At 35.6% G+C, this 19,862-nt stretch overlaps 1 protein-coding gene across 5 annotated transcripts in view; it reads left to right on the top strand.

The window, feature by feature from the left end:
* WASF1 (WASP family member 1) overlaps window positions 1-18,381 on the top strand; it is a 94,185-nt gene extending 75,804 nt beyond the window's left edge. For 2 of the 5 annotated variants that reach the window (XM_081250795.1, XM_081250794.1), the window contains exons 4-10: window positions 7,976-8,129; window positions 9,208-9,325; window positions 10,794-10,966; window positions 12,594-12,773; window positions 13,903-14,531; window positions 15,404-15,557; window positions 18,053-18,381. In XM_081250795.1, coding sequence (XP_081106921.1) covers window positions 7,976-8,129; window positions 9,208-9,325; window positions 10,794-10,966; window positions 12,594-12,773; window positions 13,903-14,531; window positions 15,404-15,557; window positions 18,053-18,089 — 1,445 coding nt within the window. In that variant the 3' untranslated portion in view covers window positions 18,090-18,381. Of the gene's footprint in view, window positions 1-7,975; window positions 8,130-9,207; window positions 9,326-10,793; window positions 10,967-12,593; window positions 12,774-13,902; window positions 14,532-15,403; window positions 16,226-18,052 lie in introns of those variants that run through there. The other 3 variants (XM_081250796.1, XM_081250798.1, XM_081250797.1) reach the window with 3 other exon arrangements.
* The last annotated feature ends 1,481 nt before the right edge of the window (window positions 18,382-19,862 follow it).

Below are 19,862 nucleotides of genomic sequence, written 5' to 3'. Positions count from 1 at the left end.
CAACCTGAAAGAAATGGACAAATTCTTAGAAATGCACAACTTGCCTAGACTGAACCAGGAAGAAATAGAAAATATGAACAGATCAATCACAAGCACTGAAATTGAAGCTGTGATTAAAAATCTTCCAACAAACAGGGCTACCCTGGTGGCGCAGTGGTTGAGAGTCTGCCTGCCCATGCAGGGGACACGGGTTCGTGCCCTGGTCTGGGAAGATCCCACATGCCGTGGAGGGGCTCGGCCTGTGAGCCATGGCCGCTGAGCCTGTGCGTCCAGAGCCTGTGCTCCTCAATGGGGGAGGCCACAACAGTGAGACACCCATGTACCGCAAAAAAATAATCTTCCAACAAACAAAAGCCCAGGACCAGATGGCTTCACAGGCGAATTCTATCAAACATTTAGAGAAGAGCTAACACCTATCCTTCTCAAACCCTTCCAAAATATAGCAGAGGGAGGAACACTCCCAAACTCAATCTATGAGGCCACCATCACCCTGATACCAAAACCAGACAAAGATGGCACAAAAAAAGAAAACTACAGGCCAATATCACTGATGAACATAGATGCAAAAATTCTCAACAAAATACCAGCAAACAGAATCCAACAGCACATTAAAAGGATCTTACACCATGATCAAGTGGGGTTTATCCCAGGAATGTAAGGATTCTTCAATATATGCAAATCAATCAATGTGATACACCATAGTAACAAATTGAAGGAGAAAAACCATATGATCATCTCAATAGCTGCAGAAAAAGCTTTTGACAAAGTTGAACACCCATTTATGATAAAACTCCAGGAAGTATGCATAGAGGGAACTTACCTCAACATAATCAAGGCTGTATATGACAAACCCAAAGCCAACATCGTTCTCAGTGGTGAAAAACTGAAACCATTTCCTCTAAGATCAGGAACAATGCAAGGTTGCCCACTCTCACCACTGTTATTCATCATAGTTTTGGAAGTTTTAGCCACAGCAATCAGAGAAGAAAAAGAAATAAAAGGAATCCAATTCGGAAAAGAAGAAGTAAAGCTGTCACTGTTTGCAGATGACATGATTCTATAAGTAGAGAATCCTAAAGATGCTACCAGAAAACCACTAGAGCTAATCAATGAATTTGGTAAAGTAGCAGGATACAAAATTAATGCACAGAAATCTCTGGCATTCCTAAACACTAATGATGCAAAAATCTGAAAGAGAAATTAAGGAAACATTCCCATTTACCATTGCAATAAAAAGAATAAAATACCTAGGAATAAACCTACCTAAGGAGACAAAAGACCTGTATGCAGAAAACTATAAGACACTGATGAAAGAAATTAAAGAAGATACAAACAGATTGAGAGATATACCATGTTCTTAGATTGGAAGAATCAACATTGTGAAAATGACTATAATACCCAAAGTAATCTACAGATTCAGTGCAATCCCTATCGAACTACCACTGGCATTTTTCACAGAACTGGAACAAAAAATTTCACAATTTGTATGGAAACACAAAAGACCCCGAACAGCTAAAGCAATCTTGAGAAAGAAAAACGGAGCTGGGGGAATCAGGCTCTCTTACTTCAAACTATACTACAAAGCTGCAGTAATGAAGACAGTATGGTACTGGCACAAAAACAGAATTATAGATCAATGGAATAGGATAGAAAGCCCAGAGATAAACCCATGCACATATAATCACCTTATCTTTGATAAAGGAGGCTAGACTATACAATGGAGAAAGACAGTCTCCTCAATAAGTGGTGCTGGGAAAACTGGACAGCTACATGTAAAAGAATGAAATTAGAATGCTCCCTAACACCATACACAAAAATAAACTCAAAATGGTTAAAGACCTAAATGTAAGGCCAGACACTATAAAACTCTTAGGGGAAAACATAGGCAAAACACTCTGACATAAATCACAGCAAGATCCTTTTGACCCACCTCCTAAAGAAATGGAAATAAAAACAAAAATAAACAAATGAGACCTAATGAAACTTAAAAGCTTTTGCACAGCAAAGGAAACCATAAACAAGGCGAAAAGACAACCTTCAGAATGGGGGAAAATATTTGCAAATGAAGCAACTGGCACAGGATTAATCTCCAATATATACAAGTAGCTCATGCAGCTCAATATCAAAAAAATAACCGAATCCAAAAATGGGCAGAAGACCTAAATAGACATTTCTCCAAAGAAGATATAGATTGCCAACAAACACATGAAAGGATGCTCAACATCACTAATCATTAGAGAAATGCAAATCAAAACTACAACGAGGTATAACCTCACACCAGTCAAAATGGCCATCATCAAAAAATCTAGAAACAATAAATGCTGGAGAGGGAGGGTGTGCAGAAAAGGGAACCCTCTTGCACTCTTGGTGGGAATGTAAAGTGATACAGCCACTATGGAAAACAGTATGGAGGTTCCTTAAAAAACTAAAAGTAGAACTACCATACGACCCAGCAATCCCAATACTGGGCACATACCCTGAGAAAACCATAATTGAAAAAGAGTCATGTACCACAGTGTTCATTGCAGCTCTATTTACAATAGCCAGGACATGGAATCAACCTAAGTGTCCATCAACAGATGAATGGATAAAGAAGATGTGGCACATATATACAATGGAATATTACTCAGCCATAAAAAGAAACGAAACTGAGTTATTTGTAGTGAGGTGAATGGACATAAAGACTGTTATACAGAGTGAAGTAATTCAGAAAGAGAAAAATACCATATGCTAACACATATATATGGAATCCTAAAAAAAAAAAATGGTTCTGAAGAACCTAGGGACATGACAGGAATAATGACACAGATGTAGAGAATGGGCATGAGGACATGGGGAGGCTGAAGGGTAACCTGGGATGAAGTGAGAGAGTGGCATGGACATATATACACTACCAAATGTAAAACAGATAGCTAGTGGGAAGCAGCCGCATAGCACAGGGAGATCAGCTCAGTGCTTTGTGTCCACCTAGAGGGGTGGGATAGAGAGGGTGGGAGGGAGATGCAAGAGGGAGGAGATATGGGGATATTTGTATATGTATAGCTGATTCACTTTGTTATACAGCAGAAACTAACACACCACTGTAAAGCAATTATACTCCAATAGTGATGTTAAAAAAAACAAAAGCGGGCTTCCCTGGTGGCGCAGTGGTTGAGAGTCCGCCTGCCAATGTAGGGGACACGGGTTCGTGCCCCGGTCTGGGAAGATCCCACATGCCGCGGAGCGGCTGGGCCCGTGAGCCATGGCTACTGAGCCTGCGCGTCCGGAGCCTGTGCTCCGCAACGGGAGAGGCCACAACAGTGAGAGGCCCACATAATGCAAAAAAAAAAGGAATTTACTACACAACTTTTTTACCCACAACCTTTGTTTTACATGTTGTAATAGATTGGTGGCTTATGTATAAATGCCATTAGCTTGAGTCTCCTGGGTTTTCTACTCTTTTTTTCCTTTTTTATCTCTTCTTTTTGTATATTAAATAGCTCTTCATTTTTTGACATAAGATTTTTTTGGCCAGACTCTTCCTCTATTTTCTTTGTCTTTTCTCCCTTATAATTTGTTTGTATACATTTGTCTTAGAAATAAAAATTATTTGAAAATTACCTGAAATTCTTAGGTTTGATTGTTTAAGAATGCAATTCCTTGTAATATGTTTTTGTGTGTGCATGTTGCTAAACTGCTAGAATCTGATCTTATTCTTTAAATGTTACTTCCCAATTTAAATGAACGTTTCCAAAAAAAAAAGTTCCCAAATTGCCAGTATATAGGACAAAAGTGTTCTATGCTGAGATAAGGATATTATGTTAAGAAAACCATATTACAGGCTAAAATAATGGTAGAAAGTTTAGTGGTAAAACATTTCATGCCTTGATAGAATACATTGAATGGTGATGTTTCTCAAATGCCTCTTTCTGTTTTGTTTGTTTGTTTTTTAAGAAAGAAAAGTGAAACTACTAAAAACATAATTTTCACTTATCTACCCTAGAGTATTATTTAATGTGAATCTCTTACAATCCTCTGTTAAAAATATTTTTTGTGGAAGAACATTTTTATTATAAATGTAAGTTATATAATAGATCTAAACTTGAACAATAAAAATATTAAAGGATATCACTGGAAAAAGCAAAAGGTAGAATATAATGATGGCTGTTTTAGTGATTGAACCAACTTCTGACATAATTTAATGCCTGAATAAGGAGAGGTGAGTACTTACTATGCTAAGTTTCCTCTACATGCAAAGATATAAACTCATAGGTCTGGATATGAGAAAAAACCAAGACAGTACTTAAGAAAAAAACAGCTTTATTGAAATATATTTCATACACCCTACAATTAACTCGTCTAAAGTTAAAGTGTATGATTCAGTGGTTTTTAGTATTCTCACAGAGTTATGCAACTATCACCACAGTCAGTTTTAGAACTTTTTCCTCACCCCAAAAAGAAATCCTATATCCAATAGTAGTTACTTCCCATCTCCCCCTCTCCGTAGCCTCCAGCAATCACTAATCTACTTTCTGTCTCTATGGATTTGCCTGTTCTGGACATTTCATATAGATGGAATCATACAATATATGGTCTTTTGTGACTGGCTTCTTTCATTTCTAAGCATAATGTTTTCAATATTGGTTCATTTTGTAGAATGTATTGGCATTTGCCTGATGACTAATGATGTTGAGCATCTTCTCATGGCTTATAAGCCACTTAGAATCAAGTCTCCAAGCAGGAAGGTGGTGGAGCTAGGACTTAAAACCAGGATTTACACCCAGGTTACTCTGAGTGAAGTGGACCAAGTGCACGATTTTGAGACTGTTTACAAAACAGGGAGCAGATTGTTGGCATGTGGGTGACTTGAAATGAGGTAAAGTCAGTCTAGTCATGCCAGATCTTTCTTTTGTCCAAGAAGCCAGGTATCTAGATTTTTATCTCATACCTTTTGTTTTTAAATGTTGACAACTGCAACTAGTTCAGTTAAAAGCAACTAAGACAAAAATGATTCTATTTTTGTGCAAAGGGCTGGATCTATAACCTGACTTTACATTGTACCAAAAATCTAACAGAAATAGATAGTTAAAATGTGTTTTTTCCTTTAATAAAACTACAGTCAAGTGTAATTCACAGTGATGTATAAATGTAAAAAAAACACAAATTAATAAAAAGAATAATAATCCAACTTAAAAAAAAAGAAAAAAAACGAAACAGGGTTTAAATGACTTACTGGCCATTTGTGTATCTTCTTTGGAGAAATATCTGTTCAGATCCTTTTCCCATTTTTAATTCGGATTATTTTTCTTTTGATTGTTGAGTTACGCAAATTCTATATATATTCTGGATCCAAGTCCCAAATCTTATGATTTACAAAGATTTTCTCTCATTCTGTGGGTTGCTTTTTCCTGGTGGTATCCCTTGAAACATGTTTGTGTATATTATAATGTATACAATGTATATTGTTATACGTCATGAAATTCTTGAGATAAAAATCATTGCTAATATTAAAAAAAATTTTATGGCCATACTTTCAAATATGTCATTTATATCCAAAATTTCTTTTTTAAATAATTTAAACATGTAAGTTACAAGTACATTTCATCTAAAAGTATAGAAATATACAGGCAGTTCTTTTATGTAACAGAAGTAAAAATTAATATTTAGTTTGAAAATATTGTTAAATTTTAACAGATATTTTAGCATTCCCGTTAAAATTGAAAATGAAAATACAGATATTAGTAAATAACTTATGTGTTTAAGTGTTCTAAAAAATTCTTAATGTGTCAACAACTATCAGAATTATTCAGTTTCCTTTAAAATTATATGGAGCATTGGGGAAGAATTCAGAATCTAAAAGTTGAACTACTTAATTTGAAATTGTCATGGGGATGTTGAATAAAGGAATTTTCAAAGTTATTTAACCTAGATTTTTTAACTCAGTTAAAGTTCACATAAAATAACATTATGAGTAGAATAATAAATTACAGAATTTAATATCAATATTTTGAGATTTTTAATTACCATTAAATAGTAAGTAACAGTAATTTAGAAAGGGTAAAAAACTGAGTCTTTAAACAAAGATCTGTACCATTATCTTTAATTCAGTTATGTTTACAAATATATTGTGCTGACTTACTGTGTTATATAACACTAAGTAATATCAGATGTCATTGTTGGCAACTGGAAGGGGCTTTGTCACATTGGTCTGTTAACAAATGAGAGAAATGATAAATGAGAGGAGCTGAAGATAGAAAAATGCTTATTACTTTACATGTTCTTTATATCCTTTACTAAGACAGTTTTGGGAAATCAAACACTAGGTTTCATACTTACGGTTAATAAGTGGGGTAGGAGGGTGGCAAAAGTTGATCCATTTTGATTGCAGAAACCAGAGGCCACTTCTGATAGGAGCCAGAGGAACAGCGTGTGGTATTGTGCCAGAGAGATTAGCCTCAAAGGCAGACAGATCTGCGTTTTCTGTTCTGGCTCTACTGCTTATTAACCATTTTACCTTGGGCCAGTTATATAATATTTTCTATTTTCTTATGTTTAAAAATGGAATAATAATTCCTATTCCATTAAATTGTTATAAAGCTTAAGTAAAAATTAGTGAAAGCATCTAACACTATAGTTTATACTCATTAAGTATCTCTCATACTACTCTTTAGTGATAGTGGGAAAAAAACTTTTTTCCTTCTCTGAATTTTATTTTGGTGTTTTTAAGTCAGGTAGAAGTGGAATTGCTGGGAATGCAGTCATGTTGTGACTATTGCATAGCCAGCGTCATTGCTCCACTTATTTCATAGACCCAAACATTCATGTTGAGTGAATTTTATTTGTAAGGATGAAAGAGATACTATTTTAGGGACAAAAATAATTTAAGAATTGTTATGATTATTTAGTACTGACCTTTCTATGGTATAAGGCATTTGTACTAAAAGCCATATTAAATACATTAAAAAATCACCTAATTTTTTAACATCAAGAAATCACTCTAAGAGTTAAAAATCTAGTATTTTGGTAAATTTTTTATTTTAACATGCTGCACAGTCCAAAAGAAACTGAGCAAATGAAGTTATTTTAAATCCTCATATGTATGATGGGGCTGTGTTATCTTACTGGAGAAACTAATGTACAAGATAGCCTCAGTCTTCAAGAACTTGTAGTTAATTGGAGACCCTTATAGAACAAGATAAAAGATAAGTGAAATAGACAACAGTACAGATTGCCCAGTACTTGAAAACTTAATTTTCTTTACAATAAGTTTGTTTTAACTTTACAGTCCATGTATCATACTTATAGTCTCTAAAGCATAGAGGGCAATAGTGCATTTAGCCCAGAATGCCACTGATAACTAAGTAATTCCTTCAGTGTTACTGGTATAAGCTAAATAAAAGTAATAAAGGGAGATGGAAAAAAGATTATAGAAAAAAAGAGGAAAATGTAGGTTGCTGGGGGCTGGGAATGGCAAGGAGAGAAAAGGAAAAGGTGCATTTGATGGGAAATGTAGAATATGCTTCAGGTGTCATTAGAGCCTTAGAAATCAGAGGTTGCATTAAAACCCATCTAATTGGGAAAATAAAGCACAAAATGATGTAGCATATAGTGATAGAACATTTAAAATATGGTTCCTGGGGCTTCCCTGGTGGCGCAGTGGTTGAGAGTCCGCCTGCCGATGCAGGGGACACGGGTTCGTGCCCTGGTTCGGGAAGATCCCACATGCCGCGGAGCGGCTGGGACCGTGAGCCGTGGCCGCTGAGCCTGCGCGCCCGGAGCCTGTGCTTCGCAAAGGGAGAGGCCACAACAGTGAGAGGCCCGCGCACCGCAAAAAAAAAATAATAAAATAAAAAAATAAAATAAAATATGGTTCCTGATTCATAAGCCACTAACAGTCATGACCTTCTGACTTCTAAACAAATATGGTATATGAATTTGTCCGTATGTTAAATCATCTTCGTAAAATAAAACAATACATTTTTGATTTTTGTTTTAGTGTCTTTGCAAGACATAACCATGAGAAAAGCTTTCCGAAGTTCTACAGTTCAAGATCAGCAGCTTTTCGACCGCAGGACTTTGCCTGTTCCATTACAGGAGACGTACGATGTTTGTGAACAGCCTCCACCTCTCAATATACTCACTCCTTACAGGTCAGTACGCTAATAAGTAAGAAGGCCGGTTATTTATTTCAGACTTCAAGTTCAGATATGTAGCAGTCTACCTTTAAATGCTAAATCCTCAAACATTTTTTATTTCACTGGTCTCCTGACCAATGCAGAGAACCCTCCTTATCCACCACCTTTAGAAAACCTTTGCTTTATTCACTAGGTGAGTTCCCAAGGTTTGGGCATACAAAAAACAAGACTTACTCAAAGGAGTTGTTTTGACAAGTGTTTTTAAGAAAAGCCAATGGCAAACATGAATATGAAGAGACAAGGAGTTGTTATTGTCTTTTTAATTTAATTTCTAATTAGATGGAAAAGAAAAAATAAGGAGTTCAAAATCCCACCACATTAATAAAATAAATATTGTTTTTTTCTGGTTCTTGTCTACTCTTGATCTTTGCATTAAATTTCTGTGTATTGAATATGTAGTATCTGTTTTTAAATTTTTTTTACCATTTAAAAAACTCTGGACTTATTCAGCCTTTCTTTGGAGTCTTTCACATGAATTGTTAAATGGGTGATTTAAGAGGCACAACACGTGTCCTGAATAAAATGGTATTTGGATAGTTATTTGAAACTATTTGTCAGTATGCAAGGCATTGGATATAACTATTACTATTAGAATGACTATTTGGTGATATTTTTTGGATTTGGTAAGATGATAAGTAAATTAGAGTATTGGCAGAAACCCTGTATAGTTTCTCTGTTCTGTTGTCCTTTCAGGCTTTTCTCTTTGCAGAATCATTTGTAATTACTGGAATTTCCCACAGGACTTATAGAAAACTTGACATTCAGCAGAAGTTAGGGATGAAAATTGTCCAGTTGTACCTTTACATTATTAATACCAACTCTGAAAAACTTCTGGTTTTCCATTTTCCTTAGTTTCCTGTCTGATTTGTGTGAAATGTTCTATTGGTGCATATTCTCATTTATTTTGCCAATATTTTTACACATGCTATATTTTGTTAATGTAAGAGGAAACAATTTTAGTAAAATTACTTCTATTCCTATTGCCTCTCTAAGTCTTACTAATGTATATTTTAATTGATATTTTATACTTCAGAGATGATGGTAAAGAAGGTTTGAAGTTCTATACCAATCCTTCATATTTCTTTGATCTATGGAAAGAAAAAATGTTACAAGATACGGAGGATAAGAGGAAGGAAAAGAGGAAGCAGAAGGTATTTCAAAAAATTGAAGTTAGTTTTCATGTATTTGTGATTTGTTGCATATGTGGAACTTTATTAATTCTGTACTTTGACAGTTTTATTTTATTTGGTCCATATGGTCAAATACTGAAGTCTTTATAACCACACAGAAAGATCACAGTCTAATGGGGAGCAAATGAACAATTAGGTTATTATAATATGGTGTGATAAGTGCCCACCTAACAGAGAGGTATGCATGGAGGGTTTGAGTAGCACAAAATAGCACCTGCTTTAGGGAGGACGGGGCTGATAAACACTTCAACAAAGCTTATAATGAATCTTGAAGAACAAATAAGAATTAAGTGGACCAGGGAAGAGAAGGGCATTCTGCTAAAGCAGAGCAAAGGAATATTGTACAGATATTGGTAAAGTAGATTAAGTTAATATTTTCTTACCACAGAGCATATCCTAAATGGAAAGCTTATAACAGTCTCACTAAATTCCTATTACCTGTCTGATGTATTATCAGTTTCTGCTTTCTAATAAAGTTCACTTGGATCTGTTTTATTCCATGTTAATGATAACTTGAAATATAGAAGGAGGAAGCAAAGTTGGATTTAGGCAGAATTATGAAGGTGGCAAAGTTTGTCTTTATCATCCCTCTGTTTCTCGTATAGCTATCTCTGCTCTCCCCGCTCTTCCCCTACATGTTATTATTTTCTGCACTAGACAGTGTACCAGTGTTCTAGCCAGAGTTTGCAGACTGGTGACTGGTAGCCCAGACTGTGCTTGCAAGCAGTTTTGTTTGACAAACACAGTGGTTTTTAAATTTTTGAACTGGAATGGCTTAGATGGACATACCCATCTAGTTCAATGCAGGCCTCATCTTATATCTGACTCTTTTTATTCACGTATGTTACCTGCTTGGCCCCTTTGGTTTCTTTCTATACTTTTCCTCCCACAGTTGGAAACACTTTTTGTTTTATTTTTCAAATACCCTATTTTCTGTTGAGTGACAGTTATTATGGTTTAATTGGGTAATTGGATTTTTTTCTAATGTATTGGCTAGCTAATTAGTCGTTTCTCAGATAACATAACCTTAGTAAATTTTCAGGTTTTGGCTAGAGGTAGGCAGTGCCATTAATTGTAGAAATTTCACTCATTAAAGCAAAAACTAATAATGTAGGAGCAGAGTTGATGAATCTTTTTTCATCTGAAAGGACTTTCTGACCTCAAGTTTTATTATGTAGACATACTATTTTTATCTGATACATCAATTTCATTTAAAGGTTAAAAAAGCATTCGAAAGTGGGATTACAAGCAAACAAGCTAAGATTTAACTCTGAATGCACAAATGAACTGTATCTGTGTTACTTTTACTATATTATGATGACATTGTCTTTTTCAATACTTATGTTAGAATTCTATTTTCATTGTTATAACCTCTTTTTAAAAACGTAGTACTTCAGCATTTGGCTTTGTTTCAATACATCTGTTATAGCAGAAAAATCTAGATCGTCCTCATGAACCAGAAAAAGTGCCAAGAGCACCTCATGACAGGCGGAGAGAATGGCAGAAGCTGGCCCAAGGTCCAGAGCTGGCTGAAGATGATGCTAATCTCTTACATAAGCATATTGAAGTTGCTAATGGCCCAGCCTCTCATTTTGAAACAAGGTTTATTTTCTTTTGTTTGTTTTTTTAAACAAAATTAATGGTAAAACACTGGCTTTATTTCTAATATCTATATGTCTAAGTCTTAGGTCCTGAACTGTTGAATTGACAGACCCTGTTCTATAAGTATTGAGTTGATTTTGAAACCCTGACCATTGTGAGCCTACTGAAGTCTGATCTTGGGCAGGTCATTTTTGTACCCAGACTTCAGTTTTCTCATCTGTAGAAAGAAGTGGTTGGAGTGATGATCTTCGGTGTTGTTTTAACTTTCATATGAGGTCTCAGCTCCCTCTCAGTAGTTCAGGCAGAGTCTGTAAGAATTTCATAATAGAGTAATGGGGTCTGGATTTTTTTTTGAATATTATTGATTCACTGCATATAAAATAGGAGTTGGAAGGGGGCTATATTTTGTTCCTTTGTCTTTCCCCTGACTTCCTTTCTATGCCACATCTTCCACCTCAGGTATATCAGGACTTTCAAAACAAAATTACTCATCCCCTTTTGCAGAAATATGCAATAGGTCCTTTTCCTATCTCAGTGGCCAGGGGCCCTATCTAACTAATATGCAGCCCTAACAAACATTATACTAGAATCTCTCTGTGAAGAGATTTGTGTACAGTTGATTATAGTTATTATTATATGTTTTATAGTTATTGATTTTTGAATGGAAAAGAACTTAAGACTTTCTTTTGAATAATACATGTAAATTATTGGGTCATAAGTGTAAATTATTTTGGCCTATTTTAAGAGTAATATACATATAAGGTACTATCTATATGTAGTACTGAAAGAAAGAGACTGAAAGGATTGATTTTTTAAAAAATTAATAATCTGTAGACAGACATTTATTTCTAATCACTGTTAAGTGATTGAGGTATTGAGCTGACCCAGTTGTATAAATATAATAATTTCTAACTTGCTTTGTACACATCTTTTAAATCCAGCTTTGTCTCCAGCATGCACTACAGTCAGTAAATATTTATAAGTCTTCACATGCTCAAGGTATCTAAAACTTTGCTTAAATCTGACTTTAAGTCACATGTTATTATGTTACTCAGCTATTTTCTGAGTACCTTAGCACCTTTGAAAACAGCAAAAAGACAAAAACAATGTAGTTAGCCATGTCTGTGCTACTAGTATCAGGGAGACCTATCTCCCTTGGGCACCAGACACTTGGAAGTCATTTAGGTTTAAAAGAACAGCAGGATATTCTGGTGGTAGAAAATTCCAGTTTTCATATTCTAGCTTGTTGTCATTGACATCTTATTGTAAAGAAAAAAATTAAATAGAGGCAGATAGCTTTGAACACAATTGGCTGAAAGTTATTTTCTTGTTTATCAGATTATGAAAGTAATACTTTTCACCCTTGTGAATTGAATTAGTATTATATTATAAAATAATAAAATAACTGAAGGTCATCATAATAACCTGAATCAGCAAGGAAAGTTTGCATTGTGAGCAGCATTCTGTGTTTTAAAAGCAGGATGAATGTAATAAATTTCTGAAAGAAGTTTCTTAAAGTAGTTAAAATATTGACATTCAAGGGATAAACCTTCAATATCTCATGTAGAACATTTTACTTCACCAATAATTCAAGAAAAATACACTGATACTATATGTATTTTTTTAGACCGCAGACATATGTAGATCATATGGATGGATCTTACTCGCTTTCTGCCTTGCCGTTTAGTCAGATGAGTGAGCTTCTGACGAGAGCTGAGGAAAGGGTCTTAGTCAGACCACATGAACCACCTCCACCTCCACCAGTGCATGGAGCAGGAGATGCAAAACCCATACCCACCTGTATCAGGTATGTCAGAACAAGCACATGATGTTTCATCTCAGATGTTGGTAACCTTTTTCTTTAAAGGCCCATATAATAAATGTTTTCGGCTTTAAGACATATGGCTTCTGTCACAACTACTCAACTCTGCCATTGTTGAATGAAAGCAGCCATGGACTATACATAAACAAATGAATATGTTTGTGTTTCAACAAAACTTTATTTATAAGAACAGGGATTGGGTCAGATTTGGCCCGTGATTTGGCCCGTAATTTTCCAGCCTCTCATAAGAGCTGACACATTCTCTTGGGAAATTTTAGCTAATGATAATTTAAAGATTAAAGTGTATTTCATTTTATTATAGCTTTGTTATCAAGCACATGATCTGCAATATATTAATAAAAATTAAGAATTTTTGGTATGTGGTTAGGGACAAAGGAATGGGAACCAAAGACTTGATTATAAATGTTAATTTGATATTAGGGGAAATACTCTAAGAATTTGAGAGAGAATAGGCAATTGCTCATAATAATCTTTTAGTAAAGCTTTTTGAAGTTTCATTTTGTCCACTGTTATCCACATTATAAATTTTTTTCATAGAGAAATAGAGATCAGCTTTACAATTTTCAGTTAAAAAGATCGATCTTTTATATCACTGACTCATTTGATGTTCCATCCTCAGCAAGGAAGAGGGCCATAAATTTCCTTTTGTGGTTTGTAATTAGTTGTCATTGATTTAACTGAAATGACATATAATGAGTCTTAATAGCTTCAATACAAATACAATATTGTTTTGGCCACAGGTATAGCAATACAAATGTTGTAATATGATAAATGTTGAGTCATTATGAAGACTCATATCACAGTGTAAAATTGAGCATTTTATCAAAGGAAGGATAAAATGCTCAAGTGGATATGAAAGTTACATGAGAGGATGAGATCATTTAGAATATTATAAATCAAAGCACCACATATTGATTTTCTTGTTAGTGTACTTTTAGTTCTCATTTCATTCTAAATATTGCTGAAGAATTTTTAATTTTTATAGGAACGTGTTAATGCCTCTACCTTGATAGAATTACTGGTAGCCATTTATGTTTTGTGTGGTTAGATTTTTCTCTTTAAATAACTTGCTGGGATCTCTTTATCATTTCAGTTCTGCTACAGGTTTGATAGAAAATCGTCCTCAGTCACCAGCTACAGGCAGGACACCTGTGTTTGTGAGCGCCACCCCCCCACCTCCTCCACCACCTCTTCCATCTGCCTTGTCAACTTCTTCATTAAGAGCTTCAATGACTTCGACTCCCCCACCACCAGTACCTCCCCCACCTCCACCTCCAACCACTGCTTTGCAAGCTCCAGCAGTACCACCGCCTCCAGCTCCTCTTCAGATTGCCCCTGGAGTTCTTCACCCAGCTCCTCCTCCAATTGCACCTCCTCTAGTACAGCCCTCTCCACCGGTAGCTAGAGCTGCCCCAGTATGCGAGACTGTACCAGTTCACCCACTCCCACAAGGAGAAGTCCAGGGGCTGCCTCCGCCCCCACCACCGCCTCCTCTGCCTCCACCTGGCATTCGACCATCATCACCTGTCTCAGTTGCAGCTCTTGCTCATCCTCCCTCTGGGCTACATCCAACTCCATCTACTGCCCCAGGTCCCCATGTTCCATTAATGCCTCCATCTCCTCCATCACAAATTATACCTGCTTCTGAGCCAAAGCGTCATCCATCCACCCTACCTGTAATCAGTGATGCCAGAAGTGTACTTCTGGAAGCAATACGAAAAGGTAATTTTCTCAAGAGCCGTTAAAAGCATTGCAATGGTAGCATTAGAACCTTTCTAAATATTGGAGACAATAATGTTTTCTTCATTTATAAAAGTTTAGATGCTCATGTTTTTGTACAAGTGGTCTTTAGAAAGTAAAGCTATGTTCAGTTTATATTTTAAGTCTTTTTCAAGAAAATATGTCACATTAATCATTTTATTTTCATACTTAGTAGGTATTCTTAAAATGTTTATTGAATGAATGAGAAATTAAAAGTATCAGACTTAAATGTTATAGAAAATTTAGTTAAAACCCTTTGTAAATATTATATTCAATATATATATAAACTCCTTTTAAAATGGTATTTTCTTCAGTGTTAAGGCTGTCCGTTTTGTATGTAAGTGACACTTGCTTTACCAATACCTTTAAAGGATTAAAGTTCCTACCTTAGTAACAAAGGAACAACCTGTCACATTCATTTATTTATTCAGCCAACATTTCCTACTATATGCCAGGCACTAACAGTATAGAATGAATAATAGTGCCTTTCCCTCAAGTACTGGGGAGAACAAAGACACAGAAAATACGCTCAACGATGTTTAATTTATTTGACTGTAGAGGTAACAAACAAAAGAAATGTATCACCTGGTTAACTTTAGGAGGTGGTGAGTAGGGAAGCACAATAGACCATAATGGCTAAATAAACTATAGACATCCACTGGGGTATGTGGTAAGTTTCATCAAATCTTCAAATTCTTTTTAATAGATCTTGCTTTTTATTTTCCTGTTAGTATTTCTCATGTGTAGTTGAATTTATTAGATTAATAATATCTAATAATATCTAGTATTTTGTATTTTGGTTTACAATGAATGGTTTGGATTTACTATATCAGGTATTCAGCTACGAAAAGTCGAAGAGCAGCGTGAACAGGAAGCTAAACACGAACGCATTGAAAATGATGTTGCCACCATCCTGTCCCGCCGTATTGCTGTGGAGTACAGTGATTCAGAAGATGATTCAGAATTTGATGAAGTAGATTGGTTGGAGTAAGAAAAAATGCATTGATAAATATTACAAAACCGAATGCAAATGTCCTTTGTGGTGCTTGTTCTTTGAAAATGTTTGGTCATTCCAGTGTTTTGCTTTCTTTTCCTTAAGGTAAATAACCCTTTTCCTCCATAATTTTTGATTTCTAAGAAAAATATTAGCATACATTTCAAACTAAATGTTTTACAGTGGCTTATCTTTTTTTATTTTTCCCTGAAAAGGCATCATTTGGTCAAATAAACCACTAAGTATTAAGCATGGACAGCTGTTGTTAGAGTAGCTGATTCCGTTTTTTGATATATCTTAATTGTGCACTTTGTGAATTTTAATTTAAAAAGAGCAACTGAGATTAAAAATCTTGAGGGCAGCTGTATCTGTTAATGAGCCTTATTCCATTTCCTGACGTTTTAAAAGAAGAAACACTACCTTTATATGAATACACTCAGAAAGTACATTTAGCTTGTAGTATTGAATTCTCTTAAAGGAATGCTTGAATTTTTAATTATTGTTTTATTGTTTTAAAATACTTGCCTTATTTGAATGTTTAGCAGTATCCCCTTCCTACTTATATATTGTGTGGTACAATTTTGCTTGCCTATAAGAGTTTAAAAAATTTCCATGTGAAATACTCTGACATAAACCATGTAACTTACATAACTGTTAAGAATAACAGTCTGATTTAATAAATGGTTCATTTTAAAGGTTCATGGGTGTTACCTCTTTGAATAAAACTTTCTGATAGTTTATCAAATAATATAAAGTAGGCTCTAAATAGTCAATGAAAAATTTAAAAACTACTTAAGCTGTATAATTTCCTCTTAATTGTACAGACTCATATTGTCTAGTGTATAAGGTAGCTTTTATGTCATTTTTTTCCTAAAGTAAAAAGTCAGTATTTTTCAACTCCTTATGCTCTTAAATTAAAATCTCAACTTGCTCTCTAATTTCAGCACATCTTGACTTCAGTTTAACAGCATTCTTGAAATTATGTTTTGCAATGATAAAATTAACTGTTAATGTTTACACAGTCCAGATTCAGGGATGGACGAGAAGCAGCATCAATATCAGATTATTTAGTATGAAGAAAAGACTAAATGAGGCTTTGGTAGTTTGACTATAAACGTGACTGTAGGGCTTCCCTGGTGGCGCTGTGGTTGAGAGTCTGCCTGCTGATGCAGGGGACATGGGTTCGTGCCCCAGTCCAGGAAGATCCCACTCGCCACGGAGCGGCTAAGCCCATGAGCCATGGCCGCTGAGCCTGTGCTTCCGGAGCCTGTGCTCCGCAACGGGAGAGGCCACAACAGTGAGAGGCCCGTGTACGGCAAAAAAAAAAAAAAAGTGACTGTAATCCTCATCCTTGCTTCTATCCCATCAATAGAGGGATCCCTCTATCCCAGCTACTCCTATCAACAGGTGGGTTCTGTTACCACCCCCTTTGAATCTGAGTGTCCTGAGACTTGTTTTAGCCAAAAACGTGGAAAAAGTAAGCTCAGCCTAGCCTGCTAGAAGTTCAGAAACCTTATGCAGAGAACTATCCCAAGTGAGGCCAACTTAGACAAGCCAATTGCAAGCTCACCTGCTGGCTGACTGTAGACAGATGAGCAAGCCTAGCTAAAATTAGCCCAGCCCAGAAGAACTGTTCAGCTGACATATAAATTCATGAGTAAAAATAAATGTTTATTGTCTTACACCTAAGTTTTGAGGTGGATTATTTCACATAGCATTGTGGCAATAGATAGCTGAAACATGAGGTCATTGGTAACCTGCTAATTTGAGGGGGTTTTAGGTAGCTAACTATAATGATCTGTAATCCTTGTAGAAGAGGAATGATGAACTAAGTCCTCCAATAGCAATACGGTTTGGACATAAAAAACATTTCCCAATGGCTTTAAAAAAAGATTTGCTTTTGCTATTTTAGGTAGATTTACCTAGACCTAGAACAAGAGATTAGATAGCCATTTGAGTTTCCTTCCCACCTTACAAAACTGTATATTGTTGAACTTAACTCAAGAAAATATGCCACAATTTAAAGTTTGTCTTTCCAAAGGTGCTTACGATCAAAAGGCAGTAGCTAGTAGATAGTTTTTGTAAAGCTCAATTGTGGCCAGGTAACTAAAAAGGGAATGATACTGGTATTGGTGCGGTTAAGGGAGATACAAAAGGAAATGGTTGAAGATTTCTTTTTGTCTTTTTTTTTTTATATTGGAGCATAGTTGATTAACAATGTTGTGTTAGTTTCAGATGTACAACAAAGTGATTCAGTTATACACATACATATATCTATTCTTTTTCAAATTCTTTTCCCATTTAGGTTATTGCAGACTATCTAGCAGCGTTCCCTGTGCTATACAGTAGGTCCTTGCTGGTTATCTGTTTTAAATGTAGCAGTGTGTACATGTCAGTCCCAAACTTAATAATAGAAGTGGATCTGTTGTAAAGCCTGGCATTGTATATCCTAAACAGTTTATGATAGTTTTTTTTGTTTGTTTTTCAGAACATTCCTAGAAGATAAGAAAGTGCCCACAGGCTGAAGAGGCCATACATGTAGTATTTATTTTTAAATCAAAATAACTTTTCAGTCTAGTATTCAACTTACCTTGATGAGAGACTTTTGGAGCAAATCATTCAGTAGTTAATTTTAGTACCCTAAGAAGGATGAAAGTTACTGGGTATTGACTATTTTCTTTATTATTGAATTATGTTACTGTTCCACAAGGTCGTGCATAAGCATAGAGTCAGAAAAAAATAATTACATATTGTGGAGAAATAATTGGCTTCACTTGTTATGGTTGAAATCACCCATTTACCTCCATATTACCAAATCCAACAAACACTCTTTAGTTCATAATATATTTGATCTTTATTTTCTGCATATACTCTACCTCCTTGAAACCGTCAATCCCTCTGACATCCTTTTTTTTTTTGTAACACTGTTCCTTCCCCTTCCCGATATTGGTGGGACAAAAGAAGGGGAGGAAAATACTTAGCAGCTGTGGAATTTGGGATGAAATTCAGTCATTATGGAGGGAAAGGAAGTGTGTCTATAACTTTTCCTAAGTAAGGGATATTTGTAAGCTGCAGATTTATAAGGTGTTTTAAGCTATAACTACTACTTTTCATAATTTATAGCCTATTTGGGCAGATGAGATGACTTCTGAAGCATTTTCATATTATAAATATGTATTAAAGATAAATAAGAAAAATGTTCATTTCAGTTGTGTTCTGTAAATTATGAGACACTACCCTTTATTTCCACTTTTAAAAAGCCCTACCCTTTTTCTTCAACAACAATCTCACATCCATATTTTCATGAAGTCTTCTCAGATCACCACAACTACAGTTCATATTCCTTTTCAGTTTCTCTAATTCTTTTGTGTGTGTGTGTGTGTGTGTGTGTGTGTGTTACGCGGGCCTCTCACTGTTGTGGCCTCTCCCGCTGCGGAGCACAGGCTCCGTCCGGATGCGCAGGCTCAGCGGCCATGGCTCACGGGCCCAGCCGCTCCGCGGCACACGGGATCCTCCCGGACCGGGGCAAGAACCCACGTCCCCTGCATCAGCAGGCAGACTCTGAACCACTGCGCCACCAGGGAAGCCCCTCTAATTCTTTTATAGGCTTTCTTCAAGTGATACTTAAGCCATTTTGCATCACAGTTATTAACTACTCGAGCTTGCCAAATTGGTTACTCACAAGACAGCAGCGGCCTTGTCTTAAACAGGCAACTCACAATATCTCTTCTTGTAAACGGGTTCGGAAATATCTTTTTTGTTCTGTCCACTAAGGCTCTTAAAATCATATCTTCCTAGACACTGCTCCTGCTTAAAAAAATTTCCCCTGCTGATCTCAGTAATAGAGTTGACATAAAACTAGTCCTAGCTTCATAAAAACTCTGTGTGTGCATGCACACGTGCATGTGTCTGTGTGTGTGTGTGTGTAATTTAAGAAATGGAAAGCATAGAATCACCCCTTCTGGCCAAAAGGTAAAAGTTATTAATATTTCTGAAGTAATTTATTAAGGCAGGGAGCAAAATTGATCAAATGTTTTAATTTAATGGGAATTCTCATGAATGACTTTCAAAACAGCTTTGACTTTGACTTTAGTAAACATACCGCTGCTGAGTTTTTTGTTGGTTTTCACTCTACTACATTTATCTTGACCCCATCTTTTATTTTTTCTGAAAACTACCTCCCTAAACTGAAGTAAGCATAAATTATTTAAAGCTCCTAAATAGTCCAATAAATTCCTTTTGGGATTCATGATCTCTATGTTAACTACTTAATAAATAAGTGCAAATAAACCAATACA

Source organism: Mesoplodon bidens (genome assembly GCF_964165515.1).
Source record: "Mesoplodon bidens genome assembly, chromosome: 12".
Taxonomy (NCBI): domain Eukaryota; kingdom Metazoa; phylum Chordata; class Mammalia; order Artiodactyla; family Ziphiidae; genus Mesoplodon; species Mesoplodon bidens.
The sequence above is the reverse complement of the archived record's forward strand: the minus strand, read 5'-3'. Positions and strand labels throughout refer to the sequence as shown.